Here is a 22,715-nt window from a genome sequence, read left to right as displayed (position 1 = left end):
AATGATGCTGAGAGTGTTGTTTGGGCAAGTGAGTGAGTGAGTTTAGTCTTACGCCTCACTCAGCGGCGGTCTGTAAATAATCGAGTCTGGACCAGACAATCCAGTGATCAACAGCATGAGCCTCAGTCTGCTGGTGGGAACCCGATGACATGTGTAAACCAAGTCAGCGAGCCTGACCACCGATCCCTTTAGTCACCTCTTCGACAAGCATGAGTAAGCCTTAAAATTGGCTTAAGCATGGGTTACTGAAGACCTATTCTACACACGGATCTTCCCCGGATGGGTTTGGGCAAATGGTCTCAAACAGGTTTGTACACATTTACTCCACCATCCCACCCTCCACTATCCCATTACCCTCCACTATCCCACTACTCCTCCACTATCCCACTCACCCTCCACTATCCCACACACTATCTCCACTATCCCATTACCTCCACTATCCCACCACTATCCTCCACTATCCCATTACCCTCCACTATCCCACTACCCTCCACTATCCCACCACTCCCACACCCCCAATATACCACCACTACCCTCCACTATCCCACCACCCTCCACTATCACCACCCTCCACTACTCTCCACTATCCCTCCAATATCCCATTACCCTCCACTATCCCACTACTCTCACTATACCACTACCCTCCACTATCATACCATTACCTCCAATATCCCACTACCCTCCACTATCCCACTACTCCACCTATCCCACCACCTCCACTATCCCATTACCCCTCCACTATCCCACTACCATCCATTATCCCACTACCCTCCACTATACCATACTACCTCCACTATCCCTACCCTCCACTATACCACTACCCCTCCACTATCCCACTACCCTCCACTATCCCACTACTCTCCACTATCCCACCACCCTCCACTAAACCACTACCCTCCAATACCCCACTACCCTCCAATATACCACTACCCTCCACTATCCCACTACCCTCCAATATCCCACTACTCTCCACTATCCCACCACCCTCCACTATCCCACCACCCTCCACTATCCCACCACCCTCCACTATCCCACTAGCCAAATACAAAGTATCCACAAGAAGAAACCTATGTAAACAATGCATTCATGTACCAATATATAAAACTAATTAGAGAAATAGCGTTCAAATAAGACTTGCACCAACAAATATATTCTGTAAACGTGTGTCCATATGCACGTACCTTGTTGACTTTGTCGACAGATATGACATAACCAGCATGTCGAAGACCGACGGACTGGTTCAGTGCCAGCCTCTTGTAGTTCTTGTCTGCTTCCTGACACAAACAATGAGGGGAATGAGTGAGTAAAGGAGTCAGGGGAATGATTCATCAAAGGAGTGACAGAATGCAAAGTTCTGTTTATAAAAGTGGTGCCCTTCAACTCACAACTGATGTAAATGTTTTCAGTCATCAAAGGTGGTGATACAGAAAGCTCATCACATGAAATAGTTCTGTTTATATAATGGTGAAACCATACAGTAGGCCTCATCACATGAAGGCCATATGCATACAAATAGTGGTTAAACTTCAGGACTACAAATATTTTCCAATAAAGTTGAAAAAATTAAGGTGTAGGAACATATCTATAGCAACTATTTTTGTAGTGAACTTAAAACGCTAATTACATGCTATTTTTTTATTTTAGAAAAACACTGGTGGTGAAAAGTAGCATGTGATTTATTTTAGAAAGTGTATCGTCTTGTATTGATACACACTTTGTATTGAATCATCACATGAAAACCCATGATACACCAGTTAAATGAGTTTTTTTGTTTCCCCCCTCATTTGTAAATAAACAACTAGGGCTCAGTGCGAGAAGACATCTTTAGTAACATGACTCATTAAGTTGTTGTTCAAGTCAGACAAAGTACTTGTAATTCTTCGTGAAGTTAAAGATCAAGTTCTTACTTCTCTGAAGTCAGACTGTTCAATAAATATTGTTTTCCTGAGTGTAACTTTATGGAATCCCTTCTTCTCATCTGAGGGGAAGTTTGGCACAGAGACCTCGCTGCCGTCATTGGGTAAGTTGCTGACTGTGACCTTCAGGGGTTCCAGGACAGCCATTGCTCTGTACACAGAATATACAGCTGCTTATGCTTGGTATTTAATGTATATGGAGATATCAATTTCGTTTGTTGTTTAATACCACAGTCAGCAATATTCCAGCCACTGTCAGCAGCTTCTGCCGTTTGTGCCAAGCAAAAGTCTTGGTAAATTCTGTTTGTAATGGTAGTTAAGCAGCTAACAATGGTTATAATCTCTAGAAAATGATGCTGAAAGTGTTGTTTGGGCAAGTGAGTGAGTGAGTTTAGTTTTACGCCTCACTCAGCGGCGGTCTGTAAATAATCGAGTCTGGACCAGACAATCCAGTGATCAACAGCATGAGCATCGATCTTCGCAATTGGGAACCGATGACATGTGTCAACCAAGTCAGCGAGCCTGACCACCCGATCCCTTTAGTCACCTCTTACGACAAGCAGTCGCCTTTCGTGGCAAGCATGGGTTACTGAAGACCTATTCTACCCGGATCTTCAAGGGTCGTTTGGGCAAGTAGTCTCAAACAGGTTTGTACACACTGTAACTATATGAGGGTCGGATGTATCTTAGGATTATGTTTTTAGACATGTTTCGGATGACCATGTTTATTGCAATTACTTGAGGCATAAATAAAAGGTCTATAGTCAAGTCTGGACCAAACAAGCCAGTGATTGATGTAAGAATGATACACAGTGTTGGGGTAGGTAGGATGACCTACAGTCAACAGGTTTCTGAGCATGGCCATCCGATTCAACCACAAGCATTCATTGCTGGGTAGCTAACCACAGGGCTACTGAAAGCAGTGTACTAGACAGTAACATCTCAACTAACAGTAAGTAATCAAGTCTGGACATAAGCATTCATCCACACAACTGTGTTTAATGGTAAGCAAACCTCGAACATTGCGATATACTCATTTCTGTCGACTCTCATTAATAGTATGTGGGTATGAGGTACTAGGGGCTTCTAACCATTCCCATTAAGAGACAAGTATTGGGCACTAGGTACATCTAACCTGGCTCTTCATTTGGAGACAAGTAGAGGGACATTGGGGAATGAGAGTGCCCTGGAATCCCTGTTGGGAGATATGCATGGGGTGTTCTGTTCTGGGATGATACTGTGGACTTACAACCTACCTTGGTGCTGTGACATTGAGGACATCTCGGACACACGCTTCAACCATGACGGGATCGATAACAGTCTGAGCCATTGTCACTCCCACCTACAACATCAGCAACAGTTTAAACTACATAACCAATTCTTTTATAATTCACACATGGCAACACCCATGAAAACTAAACTAGACACAAATTATTAAGATAATTCTGATGGACATATAAAAACCAGAAACAAATAATTTGCAATGTTATCAGAACCCTTTGGATCTTAGTATATTTCACATTGTCAGAGATTATACTAGAGTTACTTCCCTTTTTAGGAAAGTCTGTCATAAGGAAAGGTTGGCTAATTGTCCTTGTTGAAAACTACATAGTTAATTAATTTACAGTGTATGTTTACTATTTAGTGAATTATCATGACATAGATGCACGTGTCATGCAAAAGACCTGGGTTTGATTCACCAACTGGGTACAATCAATGTTTGAAGCCCATTTCTGGTGTACCCATGCCCTCCCCTTTCACCATGATATTGCATCACTCACTCACTCATTCGGTAGCCATTAACATCCATGCAATATCTTTATAAGAACACAAATTATTTCCATGTTTTGCATTATCATCACTGATGTGAGTCAGGATACAATGACATGCAAGAGGAGGTGGGGTAGCCTAGTTGTTACAGCATTCGCTCTTCACGTCGAAGACCCAGGTTCAATTCCCAACATGGGTAAAATGTGTAAAGCCTGTTTCTGGTGCCCCCACCATGATATTGCTGGAATATTGCTACAAATGGTGTCACACTCAACTCACTCACTCAATGACATGCAATCAACCCTCTCTGACAACCTGATACTCTTCTTACGATTAGCACAGTTTCCAAGGAACCAGCTCGAATCCAGAATATCCACAGTGGAAGTGTGTATGGTTTAATGTCTGTTTTAGCAACAGTTCTGTCAGAGAAATACAGAAACACCAAACATTCACACATCAAAACTGCATAGTGAATTAAACCCATGTCTATGGAGTCACAAGCAAACACTTTCACCACTAACCTACCAACCATCCTAATTATTAAAGTAGGACAACATGAATATTTGGCAGAACAAGAGGCCAAAGCAGATGAACAATTTTGAATACAGCTGCAAATAATGTTTTCATTACAACTACCGTACCTCAAACATTGGCAACATTTTGAAAGTCAGCTGTTGGGTACTTTTTTCAGAATAGAAGATGAATATGAAGGAACAAAGAGTGAGTGAGTGAGTAAGTATGGTTTTACGCCGCTTTTAGCAATATTCCAGCAATATCACGGCGGGGAACACCAGAAATGGGCTTCACACATTGCACCCATGTGGGAAATCGAACCCAGGTCTTCAGCATGTCGAGCGGACCTTTAACCATTAGGCTACCCCACCACCCCGAAGGAACAAAGAGCTGACCTTGGCACAGAACAGGTTGATGGCTTCTGAGGGGAATCCTCGTCTTCGTAATGCTGTCAGGGTGAACAGACGAGGGTCATCCCAGTCTCTGCAACATCATTTAACATGTGTCAGTCATAATAATAAACTTATCTGTCAATTTGGATGCTTCCATACATTTGACACAATCAACACATCTGTTCCCACTGAATTAATAGTGTTCCTTCCAGGAAGCCATGTTCATTCCACAAAAATGTCAACTAAATAAGTTTTCACTGACAACACAGGCATCTTGAAATGTCAGCATCAAACAAGTTGGCAGTGGGTACATTATTTGGTTTCAGCTATCTGAGCATATCTGCAGTGAAGTTTAATTCAGTTTCATTAAAATCTTTTATGTCATTACAATACCATTTGTTTGAGTGGCTTTGTAGAAGTTGGTGGTATAGAGATGACAAAACTGTATGGATGATCAACTTCTTTATTTTAACAATGGCTACGTTTTGGTATAGATTCTTATACCGCTTCAAGCAATACCGAAACGTCGCCATTATTAAAATAAAGAAGTTGATCATCCATAAAGTTTCATCATCTCCATTACATGATTACAATACCACTTTGTGTTAAGATCTCATACCTCACTCAGACACATTGACAGAAGGTTGAGTCAGTATAACAATGAGTAAACTTCTAAATGAATGCTATAAAGCTTCCTGAGCAAATCAAATGTCAGATTTCTAAAATGATTCTACTTCATTTGTTTACCACCTCCATGTTTTTACGAAAATTGCGACAAATACTCCTTTGTGGGTCCTTTGGGTGTATATGCCATGGCACTAAGAAATGACCAGGAGTATGAAAACATGAAAAACAATAACATCCCGGAACTTGTCATATTAATTTGTTTGGGACAAACAAAAATCCATTTGAGGGTCTCAATGCTTCGCTCACTCAAAACAAGTTTCCTGAAGCCTTGATTCTGATTGACTGACAAGTGTCCCTGGTGCTAACTCCTATTTGTTCCAGGATCTTTACACACATAGGTGTCGTAACTGAGTTGAAAGATTCAATGAGATTAATATGGCCTGCAATGTCTTACTTGGCTGTGGTTTGGGCAAACAGCCATTCAATCCTTAAGTTCATTGCAATAATAACATGCAGCACTGTCAACCATTGGAATGAAACCATGACCCAGAAATCACTAAGAAGACTGACAGTTTGGATGCGGCCAGAGCAATGAAAGAGATTGGGGACATTTTTAGACATTTGCCTGTGTTTGGGATTCGAACCAATATCACTTTAACCAAAGGCTACCCCACCACCCCCTAAGTTTTAGCCATTTTGACACCAATATCATACAAAACACCAGCATACCTGACGAATCCTTCAGTGATAAGCTTGCCTATTTTCCTCTTGGAGACGACAGTGTAGTTGAGGTTGAGGCGAGCGTACTCCCACTGGACGGGGCAGTAGATGTCCAGGGCGTTACACAGCCAGTAGTAGGATGACCGTCTGCAACGGAAGGCAAAATATCAAGGCAAGGGGAAAAAAAGGTGAGTGGTAATCACACCTGCATTTCTGGTCTCACAAGCCAACACTTTAACTACAAGGTTACAGCGTGAGTGAGTGAAAGTTTTCAATTAGCAAAACCTTAATAGTCAGAAGTGAGGTGAGGTGAAATTGGGTTTAACATCGTGCTTGAGAATATTTCACTTATATGACGACGTGCATGCGTGTGTATGTGTATATGCGGCTGCTTGTACTAGCCCAGACAGAAGCTGGTTTTATAGTGCTAGCCCACTGAGATACCATGCCGCAGTGAAGCATGAATGCCCCACTCAGACACATTATACTGACTCCAAGCCGACCAGTCCTTGTTGTACCCATTAATGCCGAGCGCCAGGTAGGGACCAACAAGTACCATATTTTAACGTCTTTTGGTATGACGCGGCCGGGGATCGAACCCGCGACTTTCCGCTCTCTGGGCGGACACTCTAACCACTACACCATGGAGTCAGTCCTTAATAGTCAGAATGAACAGTAATACCACAGTTTGATACCATAGCTTGATACCATACATTGTAAGCACATCGCCGCTATGAATATATTTAGTTTTCTCACATTCAACAAGCATTCAGGAATGTTCAAGAGTTATACAAGTTCATCCTAATGGCTGCAAGAGTTTTTGTATGATCCCAGGGAGTTGAGATTGAAAATATGATGCGCCACTGAGATTGCCATCCAATGATCGAGGGGAAAAACAAAGTGCCTTTGAGAAGCTGAGCTGGATATTGACACTATACAAATATTAGTATGTATATCACTTTTGTCAATAACCCAGAAATATCACCTATGTGGACACCAGGTATATGGGCTTTACCCATTGCACATGAGATATTTTCCTACTTATCCCACACTTAATTTTAATGTGTCAGGCAAGTCGGGCATAATAACTCAACACCCCTGCATGGGCTTTACCCATTAAACCCATGCGGGAGCCCAACCAAGGCTTACAAGGTTACCCCACCATTTCTTAATTCCTGACTCCCAGACAGTCAGCAACAGACAGAAGTGTTCTCACCTGGACTGGAACTCCTTGGTACACAGAGAGTGGGTGATGTTTTCTATGGAGTCGCACAAACAGTGAGTGAAGTCGTATGTCGGATAAATGCACCTGTCAAAGAACAGAAATCAGTTTTACTCTCACAATACTGGGGATTTTCACTTAATCAATCACAGGTATATAAATTTATTGTTTCAAATAATCTTAGTAATTCCTGTTCTTAGTAACTACTTTGTAACACAACTGTCAACACTATTAAACATTTTGATCACCCGATACCCTCAAGTAGGCTCTTTCAATGGCCTTGGAGTGCTGGGGAGGGAGAAATCCACCAGGATCCCCAAGAGGATAATAAGACCGTCAAGTATGATGAACTGTAATCGCACCATTTATCTCCAGTCCGATGGTGGGGTACAAATTTGATCCTGTAAGCAACAGGGTCCTTCTTTCCTTCCTCCAGAGTCGTCTTCATACGAAGAGTTGCCTCCCCTTCAGCGAGCTTGCCCTTCTTCATATCCTGCACAACAGACAGAACAATTGTTCCATTTGCAAAATATGCCAAGCTTTATTCAACTCCCCCACACGAAATCATACATAATAAGCTTACATCAGCTGAAGGTCATGTCCACGTTAAAAGAAGGTCAAATGTGCCCTACATTAACAAAACATAAAAGATAAAGTGCTCCTTAGATAATATACGTTGTTCACTGGTCTCGAGGGGGACATGGGCTGATGTACCCTCGATATTTGTTTATGTTAAAGAAACATCAAGGGTACATCAACCCATGGGCCCCGAGGGACCAGTGAACAACGTATTCATCTCACCGAACACCTCTATGGTCATTTTGAACTGTTTGAAGCACGGGTATCGGATCATAGTATGGATTACAAGACGACAAGAAAAACAAATTTACAGTTAGCTCCCTTCCATCGATTTGCATTTGCAAAACATCGGTCATTTCCATACATCATACGTGATTCGATGTTATTCGAGATAAAGAATTACTACTACTAAGTACCAAATGAATTCGGCATTCCCAGCGTGGTACAGAGAAAATGTTACTCACTTGTTAGTGGGGTACATTGAAAATAATAGAAGAGTGCTCAGCCAATCAGAAAACAACATTCACGTGTGAGGCAAGATAAATTTGTTTGTTTGTTTGTTGTTTATTGCTGCATTCTGCCATAATCCTTCAAAACTCTCCTCAGAACGTTTTTATTTAAGAAGTACTTTGTCTAGACTCTCACCCAATTAACTTAACTTGTGGCACCATGAGCATACCAGCTGGCGTGGAGATTGGCGAGTTACAAATTCACTCATTATTATTATTATTATATGGTAGGGGTCTGTATAAAATTTAGTCTAAACCAGACAATCCGGTGATCAACAGCATATTTATATTTACTACTTTTTAATTTTTGGCCACATTCAAGATGCCTGAAATGACAGGCGTCTGCATAATCACCCAATGTAGGCTGTCAACATAATTGAAAACATTGGGTGCAATGTTTTATGAGATATCGCGTTTAAATAAGTTTGAAAAGCGGTCAAAGTGTTGTGGTGACCTTGAAGATAAGGTCAAGGTCACCCAAATACACTGGTGTCTGGGTAATCCCCTAATGTAGGCTGTCACCAAATTTGAAGACATTGGGTACAACAGTTCATGAGATATCGTGTTAACAAGAATCCGGACGTACTCTGTAAACAAATATTAACATGGTTTCTGTTTTCTAACTCCATCAAGACATTCATGTCCTGAAAACACATAAAAAATTTGGTTTCCCTATCCATAACAGTTTTTGAGAATATCTGTCCCCATCATCTCGGACAGATGGACAGATGGACGGAGCTCAAACCAATATGCCCCTCCCACTTCGTGGCGGTGGATAACACCAACAAGTTTAAGAGAATCTTCTTGGGTGAAAATATGAATGCAAGAAGTAACATCTGTCCTACCTCTGACAATGTACCCATAAACAGGGCTCCAGATAACTTTTGGGGGTGCGAGTGTACTTACACAGCATATTGCAAGTGGAGGTGTACTGAGAATTTTGAAGGAGTACTGACATGTTTTTGTGTGAGCGAGTTGGTGATGTGGTTTGTCTGGACGATTCATCGATCACTATTTCCAACCATGTATTTGTATTTGAAGACGTGTGAGAAATAACTGAGCGATCGTGTGATGCGCGAAATGTCAGGTGCGACTGGATATAAATAGGAACAGTGTAGTTTTTAGCCAATCGAATAATAGTGACGCATATCGTTGCATGGCAACGCTAGGGATTCCTACTGTCGGGGTTTCCTCATGTGTCAAATTGTGTTTCAAAAAAGAAACTTGACAAGTATCTATCCGAAATAGATTTCCATTTGCACGATACGTACGGAAATTAAATGTTAGACGTACAAAGGTATTTATGCTCGTACATGATACGCTTGAAATCTTATATCATGTCGTAGTTATTGATTTTGAGGCGTACATTACGCCTGTACGCCCCTTATCTGTAGCCCTGCATATACACCTTGTGTTTCACCCCAGAATGTGAACTTACTTCGAAGAGCTGCAGAGATTCGTCAACAGGCCTGTCCCTCCAGGGTGAATCTGGGTTATTGTAACCCTTCACCTCCTCCGGTCTCTGGTGGCAGATGTATGCCTGGCCCCGTTTGATCAACTGGACAGCGTATTCATACAGCTGGTCAAAGTTGTCCGAAGCGTGGGTCACTTTCCAGGGCTTGTAACCTGTAAACATCCAACACCGTGATTCAGCTGACTGATGATTATTTATTGCGATTGCACAGGTCACGCAGCCACACCAGGACCTAAATGTCTTGTAGCGGCAGACATTCAGCAGAATTCACTTTTCCACCACTTTCAGTATACAGATGAATTTGCTTTTTTCTTCGAAATCAAACATTTTGCAAAAAAATTCAACGATTTTCATGTGCTTTACTTCTGTGTACTGAAATGAGTAAAATGAATTGAATGCTTAATCCTAGAGTGAGTGAGTGAGTGAGTTGGGTTTTACGCCGCTTTTAGCAATATTCCAGCAATATCACGGCGGGATTAATCCTAGAGCATAAAATTAGCTTCATCCTTTCTTGGCATTTTAAAAGCTGCAGCATTAGCAACTGTTGTTTAACCCTTCACTCTGCAATATTCCAGCTATATGAAAACAGACTGTGAACCTGGACAATCCAAGTTGATGCTGTGAGCACAACCACACAAAGCCATCATGTTGCATCTTATGACAAACAACTGCTGCTGGGGGCAATTCTAGACCAGAATCCCAGCAAGACCAACGGGCTGACACAAACTGCAGCTTGACCAACCTTAAGCAAGCTAAGCAGACTGAAGAACAAGCTCCCAGTAACATCTACTCACCAAGCCATTCCACCATGTTTCTGATGCCCACAAAGAACTTTTCCTCCTCCTTCTCAGGGTTTGTGTCATCGTACCTCAGGTAGCAGTTCCCGCCCATAGCCTGAGGATATCCAAACTTCATGTTGAAAACACATCGACATTCAAAATCTGCTGCCATTGGTGGCATTAAGAGTATATGAATTATATGAATTATATATTGTGATATGTGCTGGCATATTGCAATTGTAATATATTGTGAAAGTGTAACACATGTTTTAAGGTAATGAAATTATTGTTTGCCTTCTTTTGAAACAATGCCACTAGCCACTGTCAGGACTCAGATGTGATTGTAAATGTTTCCAAAATGATGACATTGCTCTAAAATTTGGAACTTAAGACGCGTCTGCAGTGGCGTCCTCCATTTTGGCTTGTTTGTGCCGGTACCAATCTATATTTATTTATTTATATGGTTTAAAAGTCATGCAAATGCAATTATATGACCAATAATCATTCTCAAAACTATTAATGTATAATAATATAAAGGAAATACAAATGTTATTAGTATTTTTTAATACATCACGGAAATTGCCGATCAGATGAGATGAACCAGTTCGCGAAAAGTGTACCGCAATATATCCTATTGTGAAGTTCAAATTTCAATATAACGGTTCACCGGTATTATCGCCAAACCCTAGCTGTGAAAAATTTTACTATTTCAGTTAGACCATGTTGCATGAAAGTCTGAAGATGCTCAGATCTTGGAACTTCATCAGTATAATTGCTGGTAGTGCGATGTAATCTGAGCAATCACTGGTCAGAGCCATTACTGGCTTGCCTCTCACAAGAGCCATACCATGATTTGTTACTTTGGTTAAACATACTGATAGATTACCGATTGATCATATGTATTGCCAGGTCTGTACACAACCTGTAAAGTACTGACGATGTGCTGTGACAGGTAGCTGAAGATACCTACCTTGGCATATCCAAAGTTGAAGTTGATTGCCTTAGCATGACCAATGTGGAGAATACCATTTGGCTCGGGCGGAAATCTTGAATATACCTGTATGAACAGCCAGGGAAAGATGACGTTAATAACACATTCCAAGTATGACACACATGATATTGTCACAGCATGTGGTCCGCAATTAGTACAACTATTTAATAACAGCTTGCTACTGTAATGATGGTACTGTAGATTGTGAGCCCAGACCGGTCCTCCTGGAGTTCCAGGTAGGGTTGGGCATTGCCAAAATTTTCGTATTGCGATATACTGTGATATTTGTTGGAGTATTACAATATGTATTGCAATATATTGTGAAAGTGTAACACATGGTTTAAGGTAATGAAATTACTGTTTCCTTTCTTTTGAAACAATGCCACTGGCCACTGTCTGGACTCAGATGAGATTGTACAAGAGATCAATTGAAAATGTTTCCAAATTGATGACTTCGCTTTAAAGTTTGGAACTCGAGAAAAGGAGTCCATCATTTTGGTTCGTTTATCCCTATGAGTGCTGGGATCAATATCTTGTTATATTTAAATGGTTTAAAAGTCACGCAAATGCAATTATATTACCAATAAACATTCTCAAAATTATTACCGTAATGTAAAATAATATATAGGAAAAACAAATGTTATTAGTATTTTTGACAACATCGCGAAAATATGCTTGTCATAAGAGGCGACTAACGGGATCGGCTGGTCGGGCTCACTGACTAGGTTGACACGCCATCGGTTCCCAATTGTGTAGATCGATGTTCATGCTGTTGATCACTGGATTGTCTGTCTGGTCCAGACTGCTGCCGATTATATTTACAAACTGCAAAACGCCATATAGCTGGAATATTGCTGAAAGCTTGGCGTAAAAGCAAAACTCACTCACTCAAGATGTAGCTTACTGAGCTTGTACAGTTGTGAAATATGTGAGAGGGAGGATTTAACTTTGGTTTTAATTCCAAGAGAAGTTAGGTTGTTGTAAATCTGCCTTGCATTCAGTATCAGGGGATATTCTCTGCATGAATATCATTTAGTGACAATGAACTGATTGCTTGTATCTATAGTACTTGTACAGTTGTGAAATATGTCAATGTATACCATCCAAAAATGGATTTACAAGATTGATAAAATGAGGAAACAGATGATGAAGAGAAATTAAGGGAAAATGTGACAATTTATTCCATTCCTTTGGAAATGTTTCATCTGTATGGATATATATTACTTTTCTCATATGCATTGGCGTTGGCTGGTGGTATGCTCACAAAATGGAATATCCCCTACTTTTGTTGAATGGTATATAATATTGTGCATATCAGACTAGAAGATGTAACCATGACCTTTAGAAACCATAAATGTTTTATGGAGTAGCACACTAGCACGAATATTGGTTGAAAGTGCATGACACTGTACACTCTAATTTATAACATGTGCTTCTTGGGGAATACAAACGTGTGATGAAACATATATCACATTAGAAGTTAATAAACAAATAAAACAACTGAAACAAGATGAAAGGCAATGAAAGACCAAAGCAACACACAATATCTACAACTCACCTGGTTTGTGGAACTTGACAGCATCCCCCATCATCTCCATGAAGCTCTTAACATGGCCGTCCTCCCCCAGGACTGAAACAATCAGTGCACTGTGTATAGTGCTGGTTATCACTCACACGCTCACAACATGCACTTGCATCGGTCAACTCAATATCACAAAGGAGATCAGTGATTGATCAATAATCAACTGTAATCTTTAACTCCAACACACTGAAACTCATATAAGCACTAACAGGGACACAATCGTAAGATTGTGTAAATAGAACAAAGGCTGATTAATACCATGATCAAGGCGTACAATTGAGGCTACTTCCTGTGAAGTAGATCGAGACACATCACGAGGAGAAGTATGTTGTTTATCAATGCTTGTAAAAACTCATATAAGCAATAGCGGGGTCATCTGATTAAAAAATTGGTTAGTATGTTGTTCATGCAATCATCAAAAAAATTGGTTAGCATGATTTTCAGGTTCTTTGTTGATTTTTGTTTATTTAGAAAGTGCGAAAATTGTATTAGCGAATTTCACATCCAGTGTAATATGATGCAACTTGTTACCTTAAAGTGATGACTATTATATCATGAACATAAAGTTCCCAGTGTCTTCAAGAAATATTCAGTCATGACTTTTCAGAAAGTGAAGTGTGGTTTCTAAGAATTAAGCATGTTTTCAGGTCCTGACAGCTTCTATGATATGTTCCATCATCAAGTATTTCAAAGACTAAAACAGTAGTTCCAAAATCGTTTGTGTTCGATTATGAGAAAATATGATCGATTGCTTGGTCGTTTGGTCACTGCGACCAATCTTCAATTGTTTTAGTTAATTGGAACACCACTACTGGACAGTCTGGTAGATAAAGCATTCGCTTATCACACTGCAGATCCGAGTTCAATTCCCCACATGGGTACAATGTGAATCCTATTTCTGGAGTACCCTGTTATGATATGCAGGACACAACTTTTCAGGATACTGTGTGTAGCTTCTTATTTTCAACATCTATAATGATGAATGAAACAGCTGACATGATCTGCACCCGGGAACCACCATCACCAATCTGGAATTATCTCCCCTTGCTCTTCCTTCTGCCTGTATTGCCATTATAAGTGGATGTGTTTCTCTTCACTTTGACATATTGTAAGGACTAGTGGTGTTCTGATCAATTGAAATAATCGAAGATTGGTCACAGTGACCAAACGAACAAGCAATGGATCACTTTTTCTCCTAATCGAACACAAACGATTTTGGAACTACTGTTTTAGTATTTGAAACACTTGACGATGGAACATATCTTGGAAGTTGTCAGGGCCTGAAATTTTTTTTTTTCACTAACTGAAAAGTCATGACTGAATATTTCTTGAAGACTCCAGAAAGTTTATGTTCATGATATATTAGTCATCACTTTAAAGTAGCAAATTGCATCATGTTATACCTATCTGCAATAACAACCTGGGCCTCCTTTCACAAAGCACTAAGGTGATCGTAAGTCAATGTTAAAGAATGGGAGTTAAGGTTAACCTTAGTAAAGGTTGCTTCGTGAAAGAAGACCCTGGATAGGAAAATCTGAAAAATGATGCTAGCCCATTTTTTTCGATGATTGTTCATGTTTGGTAATGAAGCAATCATCAGTTGTGAGATTTCAACCAATTCCCAACACTAGTTAAGACTTCTGATTGTCCAGTCTGAGTTTGAATAGTGAGTGAGTGAATTTACTTTCACGCCTCACTCAGCAATATTCCAGCTATATGGCGGCGGTCTGTAAATAATCGAGTCTGGACCAGACAATCCAGTGATCAACAGCATGAGCATCGACCTGAGCAATTGGGAATCGATGACATGTGTCAACCAAGCCAGCAAGCCTGACCACCCGATCCCGTTAGACGCCTCTTATGACAAGCATGGGTTACTGAAGGTTCATTCTAACCCAGACCATCACGGATTCTATAAATAACAAATCCTGGCAAGTGATTGATATTATGAGCAATATTCCATCAACTTACAATCAGCAATCAGGCACGTTACTGTGACTCAAGTCCATTTAATCTGCTCTTACCACAAGCACTGGTTGTTGACAACTAATGCTTGAAGAATTTTCAACTTGGTTCCTCAGGGACCATTCATAATTTATGGCCAGGGGGTGATGAGGATTTTTATGGAGAGCATGTACAATGAGAATGACCCCCCTGAAATTTATGTACAAAGTAAGTGACCCTCCTGCATGTCATGTAGAAAATCAATGACCCCCCCACCCCCATTTCCATAATTTTAAACATTTTTATGTACAAAATTGCTGACCACCCCATCCCCTTTAAATTATGAATGGTACCTTAGAGACGAAAATGACAGAGTTCCACTTACAGTTCTCTGCAGAAGGGCCAGCAGCAGCAGCCGCAGCTTTCTGGGCATCACCTGCAGACTTGGCTGGTTTGGGAGCCTGCACATGATAAACAATTTCATCATAGTTTCACATGTTTCCAAATACATCTACTCACTATCAGTGACTTTTGTATGGCCATTTCGGAATGTTCATTCACTTAGCGCAGTATGAATTGGAAATACTAATAAAATTGATTGAATATGAAGAGGATTAAGTCTATCGCAATTACTTCTCTGGAACGCAGCACTCAGCAATATTCCAGCTAAAGGTATTACTGCAAATAATTAAGTCTGGACCAGACAATCCACTGACTGATATTATCAGCAGAAATTACCACTGTTAGATTACATTTATAATCAACATGTGACCCCTTCCAGATAAGGGACATAACTCTCCAGGGTCTTGTGGTTCTCCAGATGACTGGGCAATGATTTAAAACAGTAACATCATTGTGAAAACAAGTCAAGTTTTGGCCATTGTGTGTCCTATCTTTCAGTAACTCCAACATCCCTGAAAATGATATATTTTTTCAAACAGACTAATTTAGACATGACAACCATACCTTTTGTTTCTGTGGTTTCTCCCGATCAGCATCAGTCTTTGCTCCTAGGAGATCTAAAATCTGCAGTAAAAGAGACAGTTACTGTTTACATTTATTTGGAAACATTCTTTTTATTTCCAAAAGTTCCTATATATAACTTCTGTTCCAATTTGACACATAATATTTCACTGAAGTTAAAACAGTTAACCTGTAGCACAGTCACCAGTTGATGATTTGGTTTCAAACAAACAGACATCTTCAGTACCTTCACCCATTCACTTCAGTAGTGCAAGCAAGATGAAATAGAATTATCTCCCTTCATTTGAGCAGCAATTTGGACACAGTCTGTTCAGCTTGGTCACAAATAAGACCATAAAATCCCAATCTCCAACTAAATAGCCATTTCTTCTTAATTTGCCGTCTCTAGCCCTCAGTTTTCCAACCTAGACAAATTCCTGATCCCAAAAGACATTTCTTCTCCTGGCAGTTATTACATATACATAGACATAATGAATTTATCACATACATAAACTACATCATTATATCAACTATATTAAAGTATACTACTCAAAGGAGTTACGGAACACTGATTTATTGTATTATTTGACCATAGTTAATCTGAGTGTGTTCCTTAACTTGTTTTGCGTAGCATAATATCTGTGTATCAGCTGACTCCGCAGCACCAGGCTGTCCTGGTTTGTACATTACCTGTATATCCACCTCGTTCTTGATAGCCTTGCCATCAGCCCATTTCAAGCTGTTCCTAGCTTCACCTGAATCGAAAACAACTGTGCTAGAGTCGTGAAAGACGGGGGGTGGGGTAGGTTAGAGGTTAAAGCTTTTGATCGTCACGCCAAAGGCCCGGGTTTGATTCCCTACATGGAACACAATGTATGAAGCCCATTTCTGGTGTTCCCCCAATTGTTTGAATATTGCTAAAAGCTGCATAAAACCACACTCACTCATTCATTCACTCGAAAGACAACCTAAATATTACCTAACACACTTTCCATTCAACATGCCCTAACTGGAAACTGAAATCATTTACTTAAACTGGAAAGCTCATGAAGCAGTTTTAACTGTTCACCATCAACAGGGCTTATAACAGTAATATGTCTAACATTGAGTAGGTTTCAGCAGCAGTTTCTATTAATGCTGTAGAAATGATTATTCTGTTTAAAGAAACAAAAGCATAGGCAATGACAGAAAAGATGAATATTTCTCAACACAAATAAAACTTCAAAATACTGATGTTGAACAAAGTGCAACTGTCTTATAAACTTCACTAAAACATACTCACTGCAGCTTTGGAAATACGATTTACTTGTCATTACTTATTACGCAAGTTTCACAAGAAACAATCACACAATCAGTCTTACTCAGCAGAAGTCCAGTGTTGAATCGGTACCGTTTTTCCACCAGGTCATTCTTGTATTTGCCAATAACCTTCTCCACCTGAAGTTGAAAACAGAAGAATTAGAGGAATGGCAAAACAGGATAAAACACATTGGAGTTCTGAAATTGAAGGTCAGGGTTTAATCAGATTCATTAGGTGTCCTTTGGATTTACCCAACCCGGTATTCTGAATCTCGTACACTGGGTCAAAAACTAATACTCTGTAACAACATACTGTATCTCTGCATCTTAGACAACGTCTATGACAGTGTCACTGTTGTCATGAGAAACACACACCGTATCAGTTTTGTTTGTTTGTTGTTTAACACCACAATAAGGTGAGGTGAAATTGGGTTTAACGTCGTGCTTGAGAATATTTCGCTCATATGACGACATGCATGCGTGTGTATGTGCGGCTGCTTGTACTAGCCCAGACTTAAGCTGGTTTTATAGTGCTAGCTCACTGAGATACCATGCCGCAGTGAAGCATGAATACCCCACTCAGACACATTATACTGACTCCGAGCCAACCAGTCCTTGTTGAACCCATTAATGCCGAGCGCCAGGCAGGGACCAACAAGTACCATATTTTAACGTCTTTTGGTATGACGCGGTCGGGGATCAAACCCGCGACCTTCCGCTCTCTGGGCAGACACTCTAACCACTACACCACGGAGGCGGTCACACCACACTCAGCAATATTCCAGCTATATTATGGCAGTCTGTAAATAATCAAGCCTGGACCAGACAATAAATTGATTGACTTCAGGAGCACTGATCTAAGCAATTTGGATTATAATTCTAACCCAGAACTTCAAAGGTTCCAATGTATTAAGTAGCAAATACATCATGTAACATAAGTGAGTTGGATTTTACATACAGTGGAAGCCCTCTAAACTGGCAACCCTCCAATCCAGCATGCTCTCAATATCGGCACTAGAATTTGGTCCCGGCAGAAGCTAATGGATTTATGATCATTTACACGCCCCTCTAATCCGGCGTCATTCTATTCCATATTTCGGCAAAACATAGACCGCCCAATTGACTGTTTGTACAGTAATTAAGACTCTCTAAACCGGCATCCGGTATCTCGGCTCTCCTGTTGATTGGCTGATTGGCTGAACGTGTACCAAATTGGCAGGCAAACAGTTTTGGACATTTTGAAAAATTTCTGGCCCTATTTGGAGAGAGAAAACTATTTAGTTTGCTTCAGAATTAAATGTCAACAAGTTTTACGGCACACGGAAAGGTTCTCTAAACCGGCATGCTCTCTATATCGGCACTTTTTGTCAGTCCCAAAGAATGCCGGTTTAGAGGGCTTCTACTGTACTTCAGTAAAATCACAGAACGACAGTTTTATAGGGAAAAAAAACCCAAAGTGATGCAGGTGCGCATGTTTATGGTGCAGACAAACCAAGAAACATTAGTGAAACTGGGATTCAAACCTACAATCATTGGGGTTTCGTGCATGACCAGCAACAAAACCATTCACAGATACAGCAATATGCAAGATACAATGCATCACCCATGTCAGCAAGCTAGAGTTCCAATCTAATTTAGTTGCCTCTTATGACAAGCATGGGTTGCTGAAGATCAATTTCAAACTTGATCTTCATGGGTCCGCTTATCAAGTAGTATACACCAGTATACATGGAATAACATATACAACATATATAACATGCACGTGACATTCACAAAGGTCAATGATCGATCAAACCTATTCTTCATAACCCCATTAATGACACACCTAAACTCCAAAGGCATATGTCAACATCTTTACAAGAACCCTGAGGCATATTGAACATGAAACACATTTCTGTCCCTGACTGCTATGAAGAATGGATTACAAGTTAGCTACATGCTATGGCCGCCACCCTTATGAAACCCAAAAATAGATCTGAGTTAGTCAGGGATGGCAACAGGAAAATCTATTTTCAGCAGAAAACTTAATTTTGTGTCTTCGAGTTGAGGGTTTCGCAATGGATTTAGATGATTCACAATTGAACAATTTGAAATATAATCCACGGAAATCTGCGGATCAGCGGAAACTTGCCATCCCTGGTTAGTATTGGTTTTCAGCACCCATGCTTGTCATAAGACTAAGAGTGAAGAAACAGGATTGGGTGGTCAGATTCAGTGATTTTGTTGATGCATGTCACTGTAATCCAATCAGATTGCAATTGTAGACTGGTGCTCATGATGTTAATCACTGGATTGTCTCGTCCAAATTGAACTATTTCCTGGTTGCCATTATATAGCTAGAATAGTGCTGAGTGCAAGAGGTAAAGAAAGAAAGAAACCAAAAAACAAAGAAAAATGTGAAAAATGGACTGACCTCTGTCTCAATCTCCTCAGGTGTGATGACCACCCCCACTCCACATGCCTGCTCAAACTGACCCTTGTCCACAGGTTCAATTGGGTTAGACAGTAAATACTCCAATGCAGCTGAAATATAAAGAAAAAGAAATGCACAGATCTTCATGTGATTCATCAAATTATGTTGTGTCCAAAAAAGTCCAATAGTCCTTGTCATAACCCTAATGATACATTTGTTAAAAGCAGACAACTGAAAGATCTCTAGAGTCGAACATTACCACAGCACTTGATATTTATTTCAACATTTTTCCTTTTTATAAATTCATTTATGTTAGATTATTTGCTAGTTTGTTTAACGCAGCACTCAGCAATATTCCAGCTATGTGGTGTCAGTCAATAAATAATCAAGTCCAGGCCATACAACCCAGTGATCAACAGCATGAGCATCGATCTACGCAATTAAGATGCGACATGTGTCAACCCTGATCCCGTTAGTCGCCCATCCACACCAGTTTGGGTTGCTGAAGACATTTATGTTACAGAAGAGTCAACAGGTGGCATAAAAGTCAAACGGAAGATAACAAGGACAAAAAACAGAAGCTTGAATGTTATTATCTTCTTCAAACCACCAAGCAGTCGGTTAAAATGGTCTAATTACTAAAGCTGTAACGATTCACTCACCTTGTGTACTTTTGGAAAGTGAGATATGCAGGGATGGAATATGTACTAGCATTGCAGTAGAACGAAAGTCATGTTAGTTTGCCAAGGAGCATGTTTTAAGGTACATTGTCGACTATAACTATTACATACCAAATTTGAGTGTCATGAGCAAGTCACTGGTTATTGGTGTGACAAATCAAAACTGTCAACAACATTACATGCTCGAATTGTACATCAATCACTTAACTACAATATTGTATTCTGTGAATAATTATATTGTACAGTTACCCAATATTCATGATAATGTATCATATCTTACCCACTATTCATAGTGTATTCACATGCAGCCCAGCCTAATTACCAGAGGAAAAAGCCAACAACATGGCCTCATGAAGCCCCCTCTGTGTCTTACCAGTTAGCTGTGCCTCAGATACAATTTTTTCTTGGCCACATATTCCACAAGCATGGACTGATGGTTCTTGATCTGAGCCTTCAGCTTGGTGGCGAGGCTGTACAGCAGCTTGCCTACCTCCTTGTTGGCTACCTGACCAGGGGCGTACTTCTCAGCCTGAAATATACATGACCCTCATCAACATCAGCTACATGACAGTAAAACAGTAAAATGAACATGAAAAACTAAGACGACACAAAAATACAAACATATCATAATACAGCATTAATCAAGAACATAATTATCATTAAATGAAAATATTAAATGCTAACAAATTATGACAGGGATTGAATTTATGCCTGAAATATATCCCAATTTTTCTGTCTAATATTTAGTAACAATTTGATATACAATGATAGGTACTTCAAATGAGTGAGTGAGTGATTTAGTTTTACACCACACTCTGCAATATTCCAGCTATATGGCGGAGGTCTGTAAATAATCGAGTCTGGACCAGACAATCCAGTGATCAACAGCATGTCAGCGAGCCTGACCACCCAATCCTTTTAGTCGCCTCTTACGACAAATATGGTTACTGAAGATCAGTATTCTAACCCGGACCTTCACGGGTCTCACATGAGTTAAACACAAGCATGATGTCACTTTGACAACAAGTTATGTAAATAATCATATTTCATCAACATATGATAAAAATACCAATACATTTCACACAACAAAATATACCGAAAAAGGGTAGTTGTCAACACACAAAAAATATGAAGTAAAACCTCTTCAGTGAGCTGATTGGTCAGCAACAAATTCCTCTGTCCTCTTGGCATATTTGTCAAATAGAAATATTTATATTACTTCCAATTCAGAAAACTATTTCTGGTGTTTCTTTCAAGCTGGTGTAAACTTGTGTATGAACTCAGGGCTAACTGAAAGCGCTATTACTTTCCTCATGTATTTATACACATTTAACACATGTTTCATCATGCTTGGTTAATGCTGGATAATCCAGCATGACCACCGGTCCATCATGACCATGACATACATTGGTGTCAGCTGATAACCTAAATAGTAACCTGCATGATGCAAGTATTGGAAAGACTGCTTAAATGTATACTGTAAATCTTTGAATGAATGCTGGGATTTTCAATATTTCAGACAGACTATAGACATGCTTAACACAGTGTCTATTGGAGGAAAACATCTACTTAAATGAAAATTATGTAAGGCATGTGTTAAAAAAAAGGTGTTTGATTCAAGTGTGGAATCCAAGGTAGCTGAGTGGGTTAGGCGACTGACTTTGTGTGCTGGCGATTAGGTGCCTGACTCTGAAGGTGTGGGTTCGAATCCCAGATAGGGCTCAACCCAACAAAAGAACTAGAATCTTTACTTTACTGAGAAAGTGCACTCCTAAATATAATGTGTTACACTGATTCAAGTGATTCAAATCTCTATTTTTAATGTTTCATAGTTTAAAGGGATATGATAAAATGATCCCAACAGACCGAGTCTATTTTCAATGCATGTATATAGTTTGGTATGCACCTTAAATTTAAATCTAGAATTTATGCAATTCAGGTATTTATTCAAGGACCAGTAAATGCATTTTGGATTTAATTAGAGGATATTGAACATGCACAAGAAACATGCATTACCATTTTTTAATATACATAAGCAGTTATAATGCATTTGTATACAGGCTGACCAAGAGACAATGCTTATTTTGTACAGTTATGAAATAATATTGCTATACAAACAAAAGCCTCCAGCCACATGTGACACAATTAATTGTGTGTCTAATTGTGGTGCTATCGAACTGCATGGGCTATTTAAACATGCTAAAACAATATTTCAAAAACTTTAAAAGTTTATCAGAAAATGTGTAACTTAAATAATATATCATAAATAATTGAAATATCACTATTGTTGAGTAACTATGAATACATTATAATCATAGACCTAGTCTGTAATTTGTCATCAT

The 22,715-nt window shown here is 39.7% G+C and overlaps 1 protein-coding gene across 1 annotated transcript in view; it reads right to left on the bottom strand.

The window, feature by feature from the left end:
- LOC124279609 (glutamine--tRNA ligase-like) overlaps positions 1–22,715 on the bottom strand; it is a 100,674-nt gene that overhangs the window by 77,676 nt on the left and 283 nt on the right. The window contains 19 exon segments of the mRNA XM_046715452.1: positions 1,182–1,274; positions 1,908–2,067; positions 3,173–3,258; positions 4,595–4,682; positions 5,948–6,085; positions 7,155–7,247; positions 7,523–7,653; positions 9,687–9,874; positions 10,517–10,616; positions 11,472–11,558; positions 11,689–11,768; positions 13,051–13,122; positions 15,404–15,479; positions 15,985–16,044; positions 16,672–16,736; positions 17,343–17,418; positions 19,694–19,803; positions 20,747–20,767; positions 20,770–20,902. Coding sequence (XP_046571408.1) covers positions 1,182–1,274; positions 1,908–2,067; positions 3,173–3,258; positions 4,595–4,682; positions 5,948–6,085; positions 7,155–7,247; positions 7,523–7,653; positions 9,687–9,874; positions 10,517–10,616; positions 11,472–11,558; positions 11,689–11,768; positions 13,051–13,122; positions 15,404–15,479; positions 15,985–16,044; positions 16,672–16,736; positions 17,343–17,418; positions 19,694–19,803; positions 20,747–20,767; positions 20,770–20,902 — 1,857 coding nt within the window.

This window comes from Haliotis rubra, unplaced genomic scaffold, assembly GCF_003918875.1.
Source record: "Haliotis rubra isolate DU_JTF1 unplaced genomic scaffold, ASM391887v1 Scf253, whole genome shotgun sequence".
Lineage (NCBI taxonomy): Eukaryota > Metazoa > Mollusca > Gastropoda > Lepetellida > Haliotidae > Haliotis > Haliotis rubra.
The sequence above is the reverse complement of the archived record's forward strand: the minus strand, read 5'-3'. Positions and strand labels throughout refer to the sequence as shown.